The sequence below is a fragment of the Strix uralensis genome, chromosome 3, assembly GCF_047716275.1.
Source record: "Strix uralensis isolate ZFMK-TIS-50842 chromosome 3, bStrUra1, whole genome shotgun sequence".
NCBI classification, from domain to species: domain Eukaryota; kingdom Metazoa; phylum Chordata; class Aves; order Strigiformes; family Strigidae; genus Strix; species Strix uralensis.
In genome coordinates, this window is record NC_133974.1 from 35853512 (window position 1) to 35875731 (window position 22220).

Here is a 22220-nt window from a genome sequence, read left to right on the forward strand (position 1 = left end):
TTGTCAGATACACTTGACTACACACTCTCCTATTTTAAAGAAACAACCAAGGTAAATGCAACAGGAAAAAAACACCAAAACGATTCTATTTATTTAAGTTAAATTTTCACAACAAAAAAATATATTCATTGCAATATGAGTTGCATCTAATGTTTAAAAAATGGCTTCTAAATTAAGTCTCAAACTCAAAGATAAGAAATAGCTTGTTATCTCAGAAATTAAGAAAAAAACGTGGTAAACCATTTAACCTAGCCTGCTCCTTGACAAAAGATATGACAGCTCAGACATTTCATATGAATTCAGTAGGCACACCAAAGAAGGACTTGGCTCTTCCAACATACATTAAGATCTGCTGTACTGAAAGTTGCCTAGCAGTATGTGGCATTGTCATTTAGCAAAAAAAGTTTTGTTTTTTGTTGTTTACTGTCTAAAGTATAATTCAATTGGAACATTATATGCCAAAAGCACTGTTCTTCAGTGTTAAATTACAAACCTGTTAAGAGTGGAGCAATCAATAACCTAGCTTTAAAGAAACAAACTTGGTTTCTACTAATCAGAAACACAATACTCAATTTCAAATTCTTTAAAATCCTGAAACCAAAGTTCGTTGCCAAGAAAGCTGTCTGGCCCAAGTTGTTAGCTAGATCTGCATGGAGAGATGCTGATGTTTACATGATTGCAGAAGAGCTCTGTCTTCTCAGACTTGTTGGATTTCATCAGATCAAGATGCTGACAATTATTTAAACTGATATCAGTTACAACATGGGAACACTGATTATTTTTGTTAAAGCTATTCCTTCTCCTGTTCCTGACACTCACAAGCTACATATTCTATCAGCCAAGAATTTGTCCGCTAAGGAAAAGTTATGTGTGGCCAAAACATTCTGACTGGTACAGTCATGGAAATATGCACACCAACAGTGAAACCTGTATCTTCCAAACTTAACATCCAAACTAAGCTATTTTATAAGTGTGTATTTCTACCAGTCCTAATAGGAAAGAGCAATTAACAAATTTCCGTGCTGTTTCTTTTGCTCCCTTGGAACCATTTACATCACCAAAGGTCACAAATGACAGCATGGAATAATGAAAAAGAGTGGATCAATATTTTAAAAAGCATGATTTAGACTATACTGAGTATGCAACTACTGGAATAGAAAATCAAATTCACTGTCTTCCTTCTATTTTAAATCAGTGGAAATGCATCATGGCAACTCTATCAAGAAAAAGTACAGCTACCATGCTTAAATTTACAGCCATTGATCACAAACTCATACTGACATCAGTGGAAGTTTTGAATCATTAAGAGTTATTGGATCAGAACCATGAAGTTCGGGTGAAAAACACCAGAAACTCACCCCCCTTTAAGTCTATGGTATATGAAACAGAATTTCTATTAATGTAAGTTAGATGTAGACACAGCAAATTACATAGGTACATGCTTGACTTTAAAGTCAACATGCATTCCTGCATCAGAGTCATAATGATTAAATAGAATAGAACAGTTCAGTTGGATCATCTAGTCCAACTTAATTGTATATTGATACATGCCAATAAATTTATTGTTGACAACACACCACTTCATTTGAAAATAGGCCACTGCAGAGAAACACAGCACTCATCCAACCTTCAGGAAAAGTAAAATCCAATCTTAATAATTTAATGTTGGCCTATTATTGAAATTTTATATCTTTACTCAATGCATTGAGAGACAATAATATTTATTCTCATCCTATGTACCAGTTCAGTTTCTCAGCCTTAGCTGACTGTTCCAGATACAATCATTCTGTCAAAGCAAATTCTTATTTGAACATATGACTCTTTTGTGTCTGAGAATAATGGGAAGCCTACCTTCTAGGGTGGTTTCCTCTCCATCCAAGGGAGGGCCATCACCATCTTCATATTCAGAAATCACACTGACTGCGTAAGTAGTTTCAGGTAGCAAGCTGGTGAGAACTGAGCTAGTACTTGAAGCTGGTACTGAAACAATGAATTCATCTCCACCGATTGCTACTTTATATTTAATGAGATAGGACAAAACCTCAGATCCAGCTGGAGACCAGCTCACTTTGAAACTGTCAGATGTTACATCAGAAAAGACCATATTCTTTGCAGGTACATAAGCTGTATGGAAATAAAAATGCACGGATGATGCATACATGTTTGAATATTTTTAACACAAAATCTCTAAAGTAAATAAAAAATGACCCTCAATAATTTGATTTATTCTAATTGAACAGATATTTTGTTGCACATGCAATGGTATTTGTTTTCTATATTTGCTTATATACATCAAATTTCATTAAGATCATGTCTAGGTTGTCTCAAATCATACAACAATGAGTAGAAGCACCAACTCAGTGATTTCGAGATCAAATGAGAACAATCCATCTACAAAAGTGTACTTATGAAAACTTGTTAGAATCTGATGATCAAGTTGGCTTCCCTCTTTCATATATCCCATGAACAGCAATAACATTATGCCCTCAATGGGAACTAAGAATCCTTGAGGTTTTTTCAGATCTAGATTACAAATAGGACAAAATAAATCCCAGTATTTTTTCAGGAATGGAGTCAAAGGGGAAATAAGGAACTCGACATGAGGCACAAACACAAACCTGACATCCTGGGCTTGTTTTGGTTGGCCTAGTCAGCCTAACAGTGGGGATGTTAAGACTGCTTGAGCCCTCTAAAACAAAGGCTGCTTTGCTGGTTTGTTCCTCAAAGCTATCCTGAAACAAAAGGCTTATTTTTAAAGAGAGTGGGGTTTTCAATACTGGGGCCTATTCAATGTTAGTGTTCTAGTAAACATAGGTAGGGACACTGAGGGTGCAACTAATCATAAGTAACTTTAGCTGACCAGAAGTTGGTCACTTAGAAATCTTTTAAATATTAAACATTATCCAAGCTCACCGAATTTGGATGCATGTGAAGACTTTCATGTGCTACTTCATTTCAATCTTTACAGTTAGATTGAGATTAATATCACCTAGCATCTGCTGTCTCAAATTGTCTTGTCTAGGCCCATTCCAGAGGGCTATTCATTTTACTCTAAAAAATAATCAGATGACTCTCTGGAGGTGTCAGCACTGCTCCACTGCCTTTGAAATTCTAAAGTATGTGATTAGACTAGCTACCTCATTTTGGACAGCTAAAGAAGAATGGCCCTAGTAAGTAACTTTTAATCAAGACATTGCATGTAAAAGCAGAGCACATCCACTAAGGTCATTCCACATAGACACACACTTTAAAGGCTTTCTAGGTACCTAGGAGGGGAAGGAAAAAACGTGTTTCTCCAACAACTTTTTCATCTCCATTTCTCCATTAATTTCTCCCATTGCTTTTAACATGTTTGGAAATTAGACCCAAATCCTCAGTTATTAAAATTATCATCTGTATGTGGACAATTTCATCAATATCAATTCTTTAGGTAACTACAAGCACAAAACATTGCTTCAGATCTGTTTTCATCGCATTTTCTACATTTCTTTAAGTAATAGTAGTTACTTACATTTTTTCCTTATAGCAGCCAGTTCCTGCTCAATCCGTAGGCAGACAGACTGCGTAAGTTCAAATGATATTCTCTGAAAAGCATCAAAATCTTCCACTGTGTAAACATGGGTTTCAGCAGGAGGTGATGCAATTGCTTCTAGCTCTGTACGCACTGCATCCTTCACACCAACTGCAAATATTTCTACATCTGCATCCCTCAGCTTTATTGCAGGTTCTTTAAAAGCATCTGATGATTTTCCATCAGTAATAAGAATCATGACTCTTGGCACATTTGGTCTTGATCCTTTGCTGGTAACAAATACTTTCTCCCTCACATATGTCATCGCTTTGCCTGTGTTGGTAGATCCACCTCTGTAGGGAAAGGTGTTAATAGCCTGAATTATGTCTTCCACTCTGTTGTATCTGTTCAAAGAAAACTCCATATGGGGATCTCTGCTGTACTGGACAAGACTTATCTGTACTTTTCGAGGCGATATCTCAAAGCTTTTAACTAACACTTCCAAAAAAGCCCTTACTTTAACAAAATTGGCGATACCAATGCTGTAGGAACCATCCACTAAAAACACAACATCAGCTTTTACATCCACGCCACGTGAGCATTCTGTAAAGAAAAAGAATCACCACTATAAACAGATATTCAATAGCCATAGCATTACAATAGCATCTGCAGTTCATGTATCATAGCCGGTTGCTTATAAAGAAAATAAGCCACGCTAAGTAAAGCTGTTTTTCATAACTAATAAAGGTATGATATTAAAACAAGCATCAGAGGTTTAAACAATAAAAAGCTACCATGTGAAAATAACACAGTAGCTCCAAACTCACCCACTTGAACTTTTACTTGTTGTGTTTTTTCCATTATCGTTATTGGCTCACTGGGGGTCAGTCCTTTCATTGCATAAACATTAATTTGATACTCTGTGTCTGGAGAGAGATCTTTAACATTCAGAGCAGTAGTCTGAGGACCCACACTCAGTACATGTTGTTTTCCACCAGCTATCATTGGAATGAACTGCAGCCGATAGCCAGTTATTGGGCTTGTGGATGGATCCCAAGTGATCCTAACAGATTTTGAGGAGATCTGAGTGGCCACCAGATTTGAAGGAGGTTCCACCACTGAAAGAAATCAAAAGCAAACCCGAAATATTAATTACAATTATAAACAGATTTTCTTCCACATTTTTATTTCTGGAATAAATTTAGTCATCTTTGCTTAATCTTTACTAAAAATCACTTTTTTTTTTTTAGCATGTATTACAGGACGGACCAAATGAGGCATCAGTGAGAGGGCAGAAATATGAACAATGCATTTGTGGTCCCCCAAGTGTAGTAGAAGTTCCAGGAGAAATGCTGCCTTGCTTTAATACTGTTTCAACCAGAAGTGAAAGCTACACCCACAGAAACACTGTAGAAAGTGTGAACAAATACAGACCTGAACAGAAGCACTATGACAGTGCAGTCATCTCTGCTGCCATTTTGGTCAAAGAATAACTAGTTACTTAGAAACTTACAGGGACAGAAAGCTGCAATGATACAGCTTGACATCTGTGTTTTCTCAGCATTCTCCAGTTTTCATTCCTTGGTTCTTAACCTACTACATATTCCGCCCCTTCACCAAGCAGGTTTTTTCCCTTTAGTACATTTTTCCATAGAAGTGATGCCTGTTTCCAAATTGACTGTATGAGACTCTGATAACTGCACATCATTGCATTGCCCTTGAAACTACAGAATAACGGAGCTATTCCAAATCTACTACATCATGTTCTGTTCTCCTGCATTTAAATGCACAAAGATAAGACCTGTTTTCCACACTTGCTAAATGAGGCAATGGATCAAACTCCAGAAATAAAGCACAGGAAGTAGGGATAGCCCCTTAAATATGCACCAGAATAAACTTAAGTCAATAAATACATTTATATAAAGTATCTCACCTTCTTCTCCACTAACCAGTTCACCTAGCTGTTCATCAACACCAGAGCACACTTGCAAGATAATTTCATTCTGTATATCCACAATTCCATCAAAATTAGCCACATTGAACACATGTTTCAGTGAAGGCTGAGATGCAATTAGCTTGAGTTCCTTTGCATCTGCTGCTTTGATTCCTAGAAGTTGCAATAGACAGGACTGTGTTAAGTGACCATAAAATACGTACCTGTGAATGTATTCATAAGGTATCAGAACATCCTGGGGTAAAGCTGAGTTTAATTCAGTTCTGCCTTCTGTCATTATCAATAACCAAACTACAAAATAATGATTAATACAATGAAATGACATACTCCATTTTCAACCTGAGAAAATAATGTGGCAACTTCAGTAAGGCCGGGGTTGAAACTCTGCTAGTCAGTCACCTTAATCTCCATGTGGGAGCTACAGAATTACTATCATATTAACACTAGTGTTCCACTCTAGAGGGCACAAATGACCAATTTCAAGGCACACACATGGAAAGAGTGGCATAGCAAAATTCTTGAAACACAGAATCTGTGACACATATAACTTCTTTAGGAATGTTAATCTCTCAGTCATTAGAAAAACTCAACGTACCCAAAGAAAAAACTTCAACTCCTATGTTGCGAAGCTCTCTTGCAGGAATTTCAACTTCATCTTGAGCTTTTCCATCCGTAATGACAATTGCTACTTTGGGAAAGCCTTTTCTTGCTCCAGCAGACTCAGTGAAGGTGTTTTGAACCAGGTAATCAATAGCCTCACCTAAAAACAACACCACAAGCTGTGTTTCATTAGGCTTGAATAAACTGATTTAAAGCAAATTTGAATTAGAAAATGAAATGCTGAATAAACACGTATGTGGGAAATCTGTACCTGTCATTGTGTTGCCACCTTTGTAAGGTATCCTTTTAATTGCATCAATAAGATCACTTCTTCTGAAATATTGATTTAAATTGAACTCTGTTCTTGTATCTGAACTGTACTGAACAACTCCAACTCTCGTCTTTTCTTCCCCAATATCAAAAGCTGATACAAGGGCAACCATGAAGTCCAGAATATATCTGAAGTTATTTCTCCCTACACTCCATGAACCATCTACCAGGAAAACTAAATCTGTCATTGCACTTATGGAGCATCCTGGAACACACACACACAAAAAAATCTCTGTTAGCAAATGAGCAATTGCATTCTTACAAATCAGTGAGAAATATCTGGCAGAAACTTAGTAGATAAAAGCCAAAACAAACAGATATTTAACAGATTGATATTCTTATCTGGAATATCTTACTTGGGAAAGCATTATTCACATAAGTGAACACCCATACAAGCTGTCTACCTGCCATTACCAAAAGGGAACTGTCACCTAGATACTCAGTTTTAAGACACCTCTCATGATATTCCACAATATCTGTTATGCCACAGCAGATGAAAACTCACATACAAAAGTTTTTGCAACAGTTTGATGTTATAGGAACATTTCATTTCACTACTGCTTCTGCTTTGCATCTTTATCTCCCCATAATAGCTGCACAGGTTCTTCTGCAATGCCTTTTATCCACAGCACAATGTCTTTTGTTAATAGGACGAAGTCACTCATGGACACGCTCAGGTTAGTTGCATGAAATTCCTAGTTTCAGTACCAAATTAGCACCTTATTCTTTCAATGCGGCTATAAATTCCTTCCAACCCAGTCCCTTCCCAAGTTTACCTAACTCTGGACAATTTTACATGTTAACTTCATTGCTAGGTAACACAGGAATGCAGCTTAACTTTATGGGGCCCTAGTGCTAGACCTCACTTATCTCTAAAATGTCAGGTACATTGAAAGACAAAACACCTTACTTTGTAATTGAGCCTCAACCTTCTTTTCCTCTGGTATGCCTGGACCACCTGTCTGAACTGTACAAAGCACAACATAGAGAGAATTAATGGAGGAAATCAGGTTAAGTTTGTGAACATCAAAGAAAAGAGTGTGGGGAATTAGAGACACAAATCTGACAAGCCTCAGAACATGAAAACATAAATGCAAGTTATGAATACATCACCTGTACTTACAGATTTGACAACATAGCATTCAGGGTAACACAAAATACAGAAAATGCAAATAACTAAGAATCCTCTGTATTTGTACCTCTTGCAGAGTAATTTCTTGAAAATTAACTGCAACATCCCTGGGTAAAATACCAGTATTACCCTCCTCTAACACATAGGTGAGCTCATCATAAGTAATTTTTCCATGGTTGTTTGGGAAGTCTGAGACATGAGACAAAATGCATCATAGAAGACAGTCCACTGTGCTTAACATTTTTATTTAATTAAATTTATTTTATGCTTTATTTGTTAAATATAAATTATAAAAATGTATATTCCATATTTTATTATGCGTATAGATATGTGGTGTCACATTTTATCGTTTGATGAAGGTAGTTAGCTTGCTTTTTTTTCCCCCTGACACGAAGTCAGCTGGATTCATTTGTTACTGAGGTCAGTGAGAGTCTTCCCCTTGACTTCAGCAGATGCAGTTTATAGAAAGTAGGTTTAGCTCAAAAGAACCAGTGGCCTCCTGCAAAGAATTCTACAGGGATTTTCAGACACGATATATCCATGTTAGTCTCCTCTTAACTCTTGCAAATTACCTCTGCTCCTACTGGTAATTCTGCTTAATGGAAAAAGGCTGTTCAGACACCTACATCTGATGAGAGTTTAGGTATGTGGCAATTTTGTGGTGGAACTGGAACAAAGATGAGTTTTGTGAATGACCACTCAGCTATCTTATGTGGTTTTCTAACTCTGTTACAGGTACTTACTTGTCAGTTGGCCAAAAACAGGTAGACTCTCCTCTCTTTCATCATATGAAGCTATTGATACAACATACTCTATGTCAGGTATAAGATCTGATAAGACAGTTTGGGTAGTGCTAGGTGAAAGAGTAAATTCTTTAGTAGGCCCATCTGCAATAAATATATAAAACAGTTAATGCAGGCTTTAAATCCAATAATATCAATGACAAGTTGCTCATAAAAAAACTGCAACAGAGAATAATCTATCTAAAATCCAATTATAATTTTAGGATGATACACTTTCTTTTTTCCTGAAGTATGAATTTTGAAACATGAAACTTCAAACTAGCTTGTTTTCAATAGTGAACAAAATTACTGAAGTGTTTAATAAATTCCAGGAAATGTGAAACTTAAAATACACATACAAAATGTACTATCATCTAACAAACCATCTAACAAATTCTGATTCAATATCACTTTTACACTTATTTCTCAAAGTGAAATAGAATAATGGGTGTCTTACACATCCATTATCAGCAAGTTATATGACATTACTGCATCATTAACTGACACACGCAATGTTTCCCCCAGGGGAAGTACTTGAATGAAGTACAATACAATTCTCTAGCTTTAAAGTAAAAGCATAGAAGAGGGGCAGAATGAAGATTCCACCTTCTTTTTGCTCCTTGCAAAGGAAAGGCGTCCAAAACTTATCACTTGCAGTTCCCAAAGGGTAAATGCTATGGTGAGAAAAACTCTAACTTGGAACAATCACTGCTCCTTCCTGTATGCCCTTTGCTGCTACCCAGTCTTGATTGCGAACTTCAGAAAGATGTTAACAACTACTCTCATACCTAAGTCATATATAAGTGAAAATAAACCCAAGTTTTCAAGAAATGTAATGACATAACAAAATTTTACAGAACTCACCATTTGTTGGAACCACAGTTATCCTGTAACCCACTATTGCATCTGGTGGCCTTTTCCATGACATTTGAACATTATGTTCATCTATAATTGTAAAATTCAAGTCTGACGGTGGATTAACTGCAAAAGATTTATACCAGGTGGACATTTAAAAGTTTGAACAAGCTTTGGCAAATGAATAAATAAAATAATGTTGAGCAAAGCTTACTAAAATTGTCTTTGCATAAATTTGTTTCCAACAAATATAAAGATATGTTGTTGGAAAAAGAGTAAAATAAAAGCTGACAAAATATGACAAAACATCAAAGAGTATACGCATTACAGAGGAGAGCACAGAACATATGTTTCTTGAGTTGCCAAGACATTCAAGAATGGCCAGCAAAATCAAGCACAATAGAAAACACATTTGGATACATGTACAATGAGTTCACAGATAATCACCACATATGCAAACATTTCACATAACAATTAAAGGAAATTTTTTTACATGCTGGGTGCAATCCGTACAAGCATGCCAAATCACAACCTGCTTACAATACCATGAGAGTATTTAGGACATTGAGAACACAGCACTCTTCATAATTAGACATCAAAGAATTGATCAGCTTTTTAATATAGTCTCTGCATAGTCATATTTCTTATCAATTTCACTGAATCTAGAAACTTGGCAGAGAAAAAAAATATTTTAAAGAATACAGGAAAATATTGGGCATTTAATGTTCAGTAAAACAATTTCTGATAGGGTCTAGATACAAATTTACATGTAAAATGTATATCAGTAATAATGATATACTGCTGTATCATTTTATTTCAAAATATGGAGAGGTCCACCCCTTTGTTCCTAGAAGCCACTAAAGTGACATACTTCACATATGGCTGCAAAGGATTCAGGAACTAAGGGGATAATAAATGGGGTTAGTAATGGTTGCAAATTGCTGGAATATTTGAGCTGATGCAAAACTTCACAAATATAAGATTCTACCTGTTTACACCAAATTGCTACACAATTTCAAAGGTGTAAACTATTGTTTTCATGTTCCCTTTGCAGCAGGTGTACCCATACTAGTAGTGGCATTTTATCATAAAATGCCAGTATGGTTCCAAACAACACAATGGTTAATTATGAAAAGACAACATCAAAGTATATTTAAGGACATTTATTTTACAGAATTTATAGAAAACAGCGAAGAGGGCACCAGTGATCTGAACAAATGATTGCAAATAAAACTTGTAGGAGCTGACAGAAGTAACTGAACAGTACAGAAAGAAATAGTTTATATATGCTATTTTGCAGCATCATGCATATGTAAATGAAATGTTGATTATTATTTTTTTAGCGTCCCACAATGGACAAAAGCCTCCATGTACAAGGTTCATTACACAAAGACGTTTCATAAATATTTTATAATGATATTCTCTTTGTAAAATTGTCATGCATATTCATGCAGTATTTTACTGACTCACTGTCAGTGCATGGTAGGTGTATTATATATTATTGTTTAAATAGGTCTACAAAGTAAGATCAGATTCAGCCATACTTTCCTTAACTACTTGTGAGACCATTTTGCAGGCATTTTTAATAGACAGATCTTCTCTGTTTCATGGAAGATCTCTATCATATATCAGATTTTGTTTCAGTTTGGAACATAATTTAAAGAGCAGATAAAGAAATAAATGCTAGAATGTACACTTAGGAAAAGACACTGTCCAATTGCAATAAGTAATACTGAGCTCAAAAAAACTGGCAACCAATTGTGTAGGCATTTTTTTTCCTTCTAATTTGCTGTCATTTCTAACCATAGGATAATATGGCTTTGTAATACTGATACAATAGATACACTAGTACTGAGTAAATGTTATTTTTCCTATCGTCCATACACAGGCAGTGAGATTAGACCATTAACCTGCATGCATAGTTTATTCATCATTCAGTTTATGAGTATCACAATGCTAGAGACAGCAGGGTAGTTACTTAGTATCAAAGTCATGCAACACATGTTAATAGTAAAATACATTTAGGTGATAAGAATATCATTATAAAATATTGTTTCAGTAGCAATGGCTCAGGACAAATTTAATGCAAAGGCAGAGACAACTGACCTGAGCATGCTTTTTAAAAAAAATTCAGTACATGGAAAAAATAGCACCACCAACCTTGCAAGTAAATTGGCATGTTGCAGCAGAGACTTTAGGCTTTAACTGCTGAAGGACAGCAGCAGCCCAACTTGTTGATATCCAAATGACCGGATTCCAGATAAACTGAAAAAACTGACTGTGAGGAAAAGTCTTCAACATTGTAAAGGATTTTAATCCATTTTATGAAAATTCAGATGTGGATCTTGGCAGGTAACAAGAATAGTACATTGATACATAAGTGAGATAGCCGTTCATCCAGGTGTTCACAGCCTTTCAGAACAATGGCATTGCAGGGGACCTCAGAAAGTCCCCTTGTCCATCCCACAGCCAAGACATGATCAGCCACCCCATGTCACTCCTGACATGTTTGCTCAGATCATTCTTAAAGACCTCCACTGTTGGCAGGACTGACAGCTTCCCACAGAAATTACTCCAAATGCCTCGTTCCCTTTATCATTGTAAACTTATTCCCAATACCTAATCCCAGTCTTCGTTGTTGCACTTTAAATCCATTCATTCTCAACCTGTGGCTGGCTTATCAAACTCAAGCACTGAATACTTCTCCCATTGAAATCCAAAAAGGAACCTCGCCTGAGTGAAAAAAAGCCAGTTTGGATCCAATGTGATTCAAATGTCTTCCAGATGGTCTGTAAGCTTTTGATACTCAAACAGAACCTCCAAAACATCCATGGACCTTCACATGGGTCAGATTTCACCCATGTGAAACTAGCTGTGGAGTGAAGACCAAACCATGGTCATATGACTGAGAGCAGTAAGTCGATATGAAGTACAGCAAAACGTTTAGATGATGAAAACATTACGATAATCAAACAGGGCAACTGTTACTCCACCTTATTAAAATTCTTCTTCCAGAAGGGAATCCACCAGTGGAAAAATAATACACCTGTAATACAGAATCAGACCAGATTTCTAGGAACAAAATGCCCCTGGTTGTGGTGGGAGTTTGTCCCATTAAAGGGACAAACCTTAAAACTCCACTCTATAAAGGCTTATGTGTGAGTGCAGCTTTACTCAAGCAAGCAGTCCTGATGTCGGGCTACTTGCACCTATGCTTACTGTGCAGGGACACTGCTGATCAGTCTGATCCTGTGTCCAGCAAACTCTATGCCAAACCTCCCACTCACTTGTCAAGGTACAGGATCATGATCGTAATGCGATGGTATTATAGTATTGCCTTAATACAGTGATTTCACTGTTGATGCACAGAAATGCATGGCTCCCCTACAGGTTTCCAGCGTACTAAAAAAATATCTTGCTGTATGACAATAATGTTTACACAGTGTTAATTTCCACCACTCTTAGATAGATGACATGATAACTTCCTCAATCAGATATCCTATCTTATGCACCACAAAAAAAAAAAAAAAAAATCAGACATACTATAGTTAATTCATTGCTACTCCTTATGTTATATGCATGTATAATAACAGCATATTTTCTGAAACAAAAAATAAAGAGCAAGGCATCTTTCTCATGTTATGTATGTCTTATACTAGCTTGTATTACTTAACTGGTAATACAAATCTAACGTACAAAAGTCTACAGCTTTTTACAGATAACACAATGTGGCTGCTAGAGGATCCCAATGAATATCTTAACAAGACAGAAGTAAAACATAATCAGAAGATGAAGCAATTTAAAACTAGAACCAGACTTAAAAGTGATATAACTTGGAAGTAGCGGCCATCCACAAAATCTGTAATCACTGGAAAAGACTCATTTAGTGCATGAAATAACATGTTAGCCCATGTTAAAATAACATATAGGCCATGGAAGCTGAAGAATAAGCCCAGCCTTGCTCCCACTGAGATAAGCCCTGCTGAGGCTGGAAGAGGCCAAAACTCCTCTTTTACTATTTTCTTCATAAATGGCGTGGATTTGACACAACTAAGTAGATCACAACCACAGTCAAGCTCCTTTGAAGTCAGTGTTGCCAATGTGAATGGGAGAAAGAATGAGCTATAGGCGAGAAACACAGTAAAGAGCAGCTTCTCAGTCTTGTTAGGTATTCATTGCCAATCACAGTGCAGAAACATTGCCACCTGTATATCTGTGCTTTTTTATTTTATACATGTCTACGAAATTTCTTCAAAATACAAGATATAATTCATAATTGTATTTTGAAAAAAATAATTTAAATATATATACCTATACATATGAAGATGTATGTAACTAAACATAATTGTATATATATACACACACTGCATGCATGAGTATTTACCAAATTTTACACGTGTTTGTGCATATATGCATATGTGCGTGTGTGTGTATATGCATACACACATGTACACTTTGCTTCTAATTAGCAGTAGGAAAACCAAGGAGTTATAGTCACCTTCATGTATATACAAATTTCAATTTCACACATCAGTCTACATGGTTCTCTCTTTAGGAACTTGGAAATCAACAGCTAGTTTCTCTAAGGATAGAAATCAGACATCAAAAGGTAATAAAATAATGGTCCCACCAACCAGTTCCAAAGCTGAATAGATGGTTAACTTGAAAAGTTTCAGCTATCCTGGATCATCTCTAAGCCATTCAATCAATGAAAATTAATGTACTCAACACAAGGTTTATTACATGAGAAACCTTCTAATCCTCTGTAACTCTTGTGGTGCATTTATTTGTCACTTACTGTATTGCATGTCCCAGAGACAGATTTTTCACCTGACACACCTTTTTCTGCACTACACAAGGATCCCACACTGGCTCAGTGATGCCCTCCTTCCCTACCTCCAGCCTCGAAAACAGACTTTTCTAGGTCTGAACCAGTTCCTGAAACATTGAAAAATCAGCACCTTCACATGCTCAGTGAGGTCACGCAGAACCAATGATTTCCTCATTCTTTTCTTGTGCCTTTGAAAATCCCTCTGTATCACAAAAGACACACTACACAACCCATGACATCATCACAGCATTACCTTGAGATTTTAACTAACAAGTTATTCGCATACTAGTCTACTTGGCTTAACAATGACTAAAATAATGAAAAAAATCCTTATCCAGCAAAAGAACATAGATTTCCCCCTGGCTGTTTGTGATTACAGATGGAAAAAATACTGTGACAGAAAGAACTCTTGACATGAGGACACACAGGGAATGCACTGGATTATTGCAGTGCTGGACTAAAAAGGCAAAAACCAACTTAAACAGAGCATAAAATATAGCATCACGCACAAGAAGTTTAAGATAAGAGAGAGACATCAGAAGGATTGCAAAATAAGAAGAATTTCACTGTAAAAGAAAAGAGCAAAAATGCTGAGCATGAAAACAGATTGGTTTCCTTGTTCAGGGTAAACAAACAACTTCCCCAGTGAAATGCCATGAATGCATTTAGACTCTATGTTGGTTTTACCCCCTCTGTTGCTACAGTGATCTTCCAACTAGAAACCCCTGTGTTGCTGTATCTCTGTAGAAAAGCTCTAACACCATTACTGTAGCTCACTGCCTTGCCAACAGCAACAGAGCACAGCTCTCACAAAGGACTCGCAGAGCAGCTGTGATGCTGATGAAGAACCAGTTTCATTCTGGAAGATTTAGGAATCTATGAACAGCGGTATCGGATAAACACCAGATCTACTCCCAGGGGAGACTGAAAAATGAAAGCTGAAGGAAGGCAGAAAAATAGAACTAAGCTTTTCCTTCCCTCTGTTTTCACTCCATCTTCCCACCCCATATCAACAATCTTTACCACATCAGATAACCTTCTCCCTTATTCTCCTCTCACTTTTTCATCCCACCAAGTGTCTACCCACACCTCAGGGAAAGAACATTCAAACTGCATCTCTTGTGAACACCACAGAGAGAGCCAAAGAGACAAGAAAAAAAAAAAAACAAAAAAAAAAACACCAAACCAAAAAGAGAGAAACAGGACCGACTGGTGGGGGGAGAGCTTTGTCACAATACGATCTGAAAGTTGGAAAATTAGACTAAGGGGCAAATGTCCACAGAAGAAAGTCAGTTCCGCAGACAGGATTTAAGTTGTAACAATACCAGAACTAAAGTAAATAAGATCCAACATGCAATTTACAAGATGATGCAAAATGAAGCACAAAATTAAACCAGTGCAGAAGGATGGTGAGTATAGTGCAAATAAAAAACACACTGCAAAAAGCTCTATGAAAGCAGTTCCCACCAGAGCAAATCCTAAGGTACTCCTAGCTTTGAACTTCCTTTTTCAGCACCACTATTTCTCACTGCACTTCCTACTCAAGACACTTTCCTGCTCTTACTTCAAAACTCTGTAGCTAGAAGTTTCTTGTAGAATTCTGATCATTGTAAACTAGGTATTTTATTTAATACACATTTCTGAATGCAGAGTAATGTAAGTCCTGTCCAGGAGCACTCTACAACTCGAAAGATCAGGCTTTGTCCACTCTTTTGCTTAGCAATGGCACACACTTCAACATGAAATCTAAACAAGCTTCGCCAGCTTGTCTGGCAGTGCGTCTAGTTTTGCTCTTATAAAATAACTGTGTACTTGTCCAAATAAATTTTTTAGCTTTCATTAACAGTACTCAAGCTATGACTGGTTTAGTGCACACTATAGCTAAATAAAACACCTTCACTTACATTTTGAAACAACCTACTCCATATATGTAACCAGTGGTTCAGGACAACAGCAACATTACTCCAGCTCTGAATGAGCTCCTTCCTAAGATGGCGAAGAACGCACAAATGCGCCCACTCCCTTCCTCCATCAAAACGGTACATTTTCTCTGCTTTCTCTGGCACGGCAGTCCTGCATTTCAAATGCAACTCTGAAATGACTTCAAATGACCTTTTTCGGTTCCTCAGCCAACAACAACGCAGCACAAGAGGGAGGCAGCAGGCTGATTCTCTCCTAGGGTGACCAGATGTTGCACTACTGGCAGAAATGTCATCTTTGTCCAGAAAGCCAGTGTACTTTACATCTGTGTGCCCCAAGCAAGCACTGCTGCTGGGGAAGCAAATGCCCCAGAGGCATCTCTGACACACTGTGCTTTTAGTAGCCATCAGCCAAAGTGACCAGATCCAGACACGGGAGCTTGCGGCAGGCCATGATCAGAGAATTTGTTTCAGTTCAATACAGAAAGAGAAGGAAGGGGAAAAATAATGAATTATCAGATGCTGGCTTCTGTTTTCTTCCAGTAAATCCAGGGGAGTTCACACCCAGCTGTTCGGTTCACCCTACAATGGAGGCAGGTCCCAGAGGTCAGATCAAGTCATTTCAGCACAGGACGTTCAGCATCTGTTTCCCCTGGCAGCCACTGCTGGCAGAAATGTCGTTACCATGACCAAAGCTGTGCAGCTCTCACAGAGGGTGACAGAGGAGGTTGCCCCCACACTTGCTGTTAATCCGCCAGGGAGGCAAATGCACCAGGGCCAGGCCATTTTGAGCCACGCTGTGGTGAGTGTGGTGGCCATGACGGGTCTCCCCCAGGTCTTCATCCCTGCAGCTGGGATGAAGACCTGGGGACACTGCCACAGGCTGACAGGGACCTCAACCTTCAGAAAGACTGGGCCAGGGCCCTGCAAGGAGGAGGAGGAGGAGGAGAAGAAAGGCCTCTTTGGGGGTGATGGCGCCACATGCATGCCAGGGCCTTGGGGCCCCTGCCGCCACAGCAAGGCCTGGCCCAGGCCCAGACACCCTTCAGCAGTGCCCAGGACATATGTCATGGCAGTGGCAGCATCTCCCCGGAGGTGTCCCCCAGGTCAGACCTGCCACGAAGGTCGAAGCATCCCCAGGGGAGGGTCTGGCCACCCCAGGGCTCAGCCGGGGGTCGCCCCGCCGAGCAGGGGAGGCCGGTGTGCCGTCAGGCCAGCGGGGCGGAGGCGAGGGGTCCGGCCCAGACAAAACACACAGGCGCAGAGAGCCAGACTCTGTTGGAGCATTTTATTTCAAAGCTGCGGGTTGTTGGGTGGTGGACTTTTCGTTTGCTCTCTCAACATAACTAAACGAGACTCTACAGCACGGAGCCCAGCCGTTCTCGGTCCGTCAGCGGGGCAGCGCCGCAGACCCCGGCCACGCCGGGCTGCCCGCCGGCGGCGGCAGTGGCAGTGGCAGCGGGCTCCTCGGGGCGCTGCGCCCGGCGACCCGCCGGCTGGCCCACGTCCTGTCTGCGGGGCGGTGTGGACAGCACACCAGAGAGACAGAGAGAGGGAGCTACGGCCCGGCTGACTAGCCGGGAGAAACAGAGCACAGAAGGAGCTGGGCAAGGAAGGAGAGGCGTTTCTCTGAAGGAGAGAAAGAGAGAAGGTGAAGTAATTACACTCAAAAACGGAGAGGGAGAGAGCTGGTAGCTCAAGGCTGGTTGGGAGGTTTGCTGGTCAGCAGGGCACCGGCGGCAAGGGGGCAGGGAGGGGAAGGTTACCTTCAGCCTCGATGGAGGAGAGGAGGGCGGCTGCACACAGAGCAGCGACTGCCGAGCACAGCGCTGTCTTCATTTCTGCCCTTTCAGATCACAACAACATGAATGAATCTGCAGTGATGGGGGGGGGGGGGGGGGGAACGGAGAAAGGAGAAGGAAATGATACGCGTGGATTAGAGGACTGCGTGGGTGTATTCATGAAACATAAAAAAGATGAACTGTGGATTTCACTTTGTTCCCTTATCCCCAGCCCCCACCCACGGGACCAGGTTGAAACCTCTAGACTTGAAAGTCATCCAACACGATGACAGATCTGCCTGACTAACTGGAGAGTCTCGTCTCGCAATAATGTGCCTTTTGTTGCTGAACCCTTTCCAATCACAGTAAGCACACGCGGCTTTAACCTAGTTGGGGTTAATTTGATCAGGGAAGCACAGTGAAGATCTGTGCCTCCGCACAGGCAGGAGCCAGGAGGGAGCTCCATGACTTCATCGCCGAGCGTGATGATAGCTAATTCAGAGGTCATTCCTGCCTTGGATCAACTAAATGTCTCTTTCAGCTGGGGATTTTATTCGGCTCCTTTTTCATTACTGTTGAAGCACTTAGTTAGCTGTGTTTTAGTGGTCTCAAGGCAGTTTGGAAACTGTAATAAAACTTTTTTGAGGGGTTCTGCCTATGAAAGTGCTATTTTTCATTTCTTGAAGGTCTGAAATAGATTATACAGAAGTGTGTGCAACACACAACTGAAACCTGACACGTCTGTCTAGCCATCATGTTTCAACATCTGATAATTCATTTACACGTCCTGAGAGAAAATAGATTTAAAATACACTATAAAAAGCAGGCAAGTGAAAGAGTCTCGCAATCACTGCAGGTTGTCTAGCAAAATAGGTGGGATTAGGCCAAGTTAGTTTTTCCTAACTGCAGGCAGCTATACCTTCATAATTATATGCTCTAGGTCATGTCAAATTACTCCCAGTCACTCCAGCAAAACTTCCAAATTATTTCCTTGTCTAAGTAAAGGCTAATGTGAAGTCCTCATCACATATGCATATAAGTGTTTCTAAAGTTTGGGGTTTTTAGGAAGTAAGGGAGGGGTAATTTGTTTGAATAAAGTCATAAATGCATCATATGTCATAATCAGGCTGGAGGAAAGAGAATTCCAAAAGCAATTAGGCAACAGATTTTATCGGGAAGGTGCCAAGAGCAAAACAAAAGAAAAATACATAATTCATTAGTCTGCAGAAAGAGCTGAAGGGGTAAATAATATTCTTCTGCCATCTAGAGAACTAACCAGCAAGACACATTTAGTGGGTAGACACAATGGAGATCCAGGAATTTCCCAGTTACTAACACTGAACTTAACAGGCTTCTGCCGGGCACCTGTATACACTTTCCTTAGCCAAATCCCTTTACTGCACATAAAAATACCAAGAGCCCGAAGAAAAATGAAGCAATGATTTCAGTCCAATGGTACCTCCAGCTGGTAAAGAGAAGAGTAATATTGACTGTAACAACTCCCTGACACTAACACAAGAAAGACCAAGGTTAGCATTAAATTGTCCTGAAAGCTCCGAAATCATATCTGTGCTCTGCGTGGGAAACAGCAGTCTCTAAGCACATCTACTGCCTTCAGCAGCGAGGTTAAGGATCGCCCAAACTCAACGTAAATGGAGTTTTGTCTCGGAAATCTTATGTGGGCTTGGAGTGCCATCTTTTGATCCTTTTGAAGAGCAACAGAAATTAATCACCTCACAAAGGCATCCAGGAGTTTTCCTGGTAGATCTGTTGCAGGTCTACCATTCCTGATACATATTTTTATTTCATGCAATAAAACGTCTCAGCCAAAGCATTCATTTGCACACCTAGAAACACTTTGCTTCCCTCTCGCAGACTTAGGTGTGTGAAAGAAGGCCTGGAGGTGGCGGAGGAGAGATCCTCTCGCTGGCTCAGCAGGGCCACAAGCAGACTTTGTGTAAGCACTAAAGTTTTTCTCATCAATCTTTTGAGAACACTTTAAAAGACAAAAAAAAACGGGTTTTCACCAGTGGCAGTCCAATCTCACACTAATTCAACCTACAAAAGCTTAGCCAAAGCATTTCCAAACTGCGCAGTGCAAAACATTTACCACTTTCAAGAAGAAAAAATAACTTAAACGGGAAAAAAAAAAAAAAAAAAAAAAAAAAGAAAACCCCACTACCTCTCGAAGGCATTAAAAAAAATGGATACAGGAGAAAGCATCACCGCAGCTGCACAGGCAAGGGCGAGAAGCGAGCGCTCCGGCCGCAGCCGCCGCCGCCGTACCGTGCCTGCAGGCGCGCTGGGCGCCGACACCGGGCCCTGCCTGGAGCCTCCGGCCGGGACACCGGCACCCCCACCTCCCCCGCCATTTCTGCCCGGGGCGCCGCCAGCCGGCAGCGCCCGGGGCCGGCAGCCCGCGGGCTCCCCCCTGCCCGCCCCGGGGCCTGCCAGCCGGCAGCCCCCCGGCTCTGCTCCGCGCCTCTCCCCGCTCTCGGCCTCACGCCGGCCAGCCGGCACCGACGTGCCCGACACGCACACGCGGAGACACGCGGCGACACACGCGCACACACGCTCCTTCCCCTGCCTAGATCAGCCTGCAGCCCCGCGCCGCTAATCTCAGCCTAGCGTGCCTCAGAACCGAGGGCTAGCGTGCGTGGTGCGTACGGAGAGGCAGCGGGGGGCGGCCGAGGGGCGGGCAGGGGGTCCCCGCTCCTCCGCGGGCACAGACCTTCAGGAGCGGCCGCAGGGTGCCGGGGTCGGTGCCGGGGCAGCTCCTCCGGCGGTGGCTCCGGCGGTGCCGGCAACAGCAGCCGCAGCCGTCGGACCTGGATAAAGGGAGGAGGAGAAAGGATGAAGCTCCGGGGGCACCTTGTGGAGGGAGCAGCAAGTAGCAGCGACGGCGAAGGAGCAGCAGAAGCAGCGGCAATAGCTGAGCGCAGAGGAGGCGCCTCGGTTACTGTAGCTCCCGATGCGAGGGGTCCGTCTGGGAAGACTTGCCTTCTCCAAGTGGGAAGAGCCTCTTCTCAATCTGCTACTTAATAGAGGGCTGTTCCCAACTCTCAATTTACCCTCGTAAGCGGTTACGAAACTGCAGGGAAGGTGGACTGCTGCCACCGGGTGATATATGCTCTGCTCTGCTCCAGCAAGGAAGGGGATCCACTTCTGGAAACTGGCGCATACCTCCGCGCATTCCTGCGGCATGAGGCGGGCGGCCGCCGCGGCAGCGCGCCCGGGGGCAGGGGCCCGGCCCGCGGCCCCCTCCCTTCCCCTCGGCTTCCCAAACGGGGGGGACGCGGGAGAGCAGCGGAAAAACTGAGTCCCTGGGCACGGCTTCGAGGGACGGCGGCGCGGAGGGTGTCCCCGCGAGGGGGGTTCCACGCAGTCGTGTCTCCCCCCTCTCGTCCTCCCGGGGGCCGGGGCTGATTCCGGGGACAGCCTTGAGGGGAAGCCGGGAGCCTCGGGGGCAAAGAGAATATAGTCATTTTGACACAATTCAGGTGTGCCTGGCCTCCACCCTATGTAGCCTACATCCATTAAACCACCCCCCCCTCGCCACACAGGCGTTTTGCTTCGAGCACAAAGCGCCGCCGGCGCCGGGTGCCGCCAGCTCCCCGGGCGGCGGGACGGGGCGCACGGTCCCCACAGCCTCCTCCCTCAAACCCTGCGGGCAAACCCGCGCCCGTGGCCCCTGTCTGAAACCACAGAATGATCTAGGTTGGAAAAGACCTTGAAGATCATCTAGTCCAACCATTAACCTAACACTGGCTCTCCTTCAAAAGAAATCGCGCCTTCCAAAATCGGGCAGCCCGCTGGGCGAGAGGCTGCGCGAGGGTCTCCCGTCGCTCGCTCCCGGGAGCCTGCCAATGGCACCCGGCGTGCCCCGGCCTCTGCCGTGCGCCGTGCCAGAGAGTGACACGGCGGGGACACACGGTCCCTTCCCTGCTCGGGAGAGGCAGGGTGCCCAGCCGGGCTTCCAGGGGCCCCGCGCCTCCCCCAGGGCCGCCGCCGGCTCAGCGGGGTCTGCTCCCGCACCCCTGGGGAACGGCACCCCCGGTAACGCTGTCGGGAGAGGCTCCTCCGGGACCCCTTCGGGATAAAATACGGGATGTCGCCGCGGAGCGCGCCGCTTCCCGCTCCCTCGAAACGGGTCCGCACGCTCGGGGCGCGGAAAAGAGACCGACGAGGAGCGGGGGCGAACATGGAAACAGAGGAAAGCTGCGGGTGTCTCGCAACCGCAGCGGCCCCGCTCGTCTCGGTCGCCCAGCGCCGCCCCCTCCGCGCTGCGCCGCGTCGGGGCCATTCGCGGTGCGGGGGCGCCCCCCGGCGGCGGCGGCGGGCGCGGAGCGGGGCAGGAGCGGCAGACACCCCCCCACACCCCCTCACCCCCGGGGGAGGCCGCGGGGCCTCCGCTACCGGCAAGAGGCTCACCCCGAGCGGGGAGGAGGTGGCGGGGCAGGCAGGGAAGGCTGGGGAGAGGGAGAGGCAGGGGCAAACCCCCAGTGCGGGGCTCAGGACCCCCTGC

The 22220-nt window shown here is 42.4% G+C and overlaps 1 protein-coding gene across 1 annotated transcript in view; it reads right to left on the minus strand.

Moving 5' to 3' along the window:
• The window catches only part of COL12A1 (collagen type XII alpha 1 chain), a 106996-nt gene extending 86306 nt beyond the window's left edge, over nt 1–20690 (minus strand). Inside the window, exons 1-11 of the mRNA XM_074861888.1 lie at nt 20427–20690; nt 17681–17788; nt 9174–9290; nt 8271–8414; nt 7306–7362; nt 6337–6600; nt 6061–6225; nt 5445–5618; nt 4339–4629; nt 3512–4114; nt 1852–2124 (exon numbers count right to left, since the gene is read on the minus strand). Of these exons, the coding sequence (XP_074717989.1) occupies nt 1852–2124; nt 3512–4114; nt 4339–4629; nt 5445–5618; nt 6061–6225; nt 6337–6600; nt 7306–7362; nt 8271–8414; nt 9174–9290; nt 17681–17753 (2161 nt within the window). The 5' untranslated portion in view covers nt 17754–17788; nt 20427–20690. The remainder of the gene's footprint in view (nt 1–1851; nt 2125–3511; nt 4115–4338; nt 4630–5444; nt 5619–6060; nt 6226–6336; nt 6601–7305; nt 7363–8270; nt 8415–9173; nt 9291–17680; nt 17789–20426) is intronic.
• Nucleotides 20691–22220: the final 1530 nt, after the last annotated feature.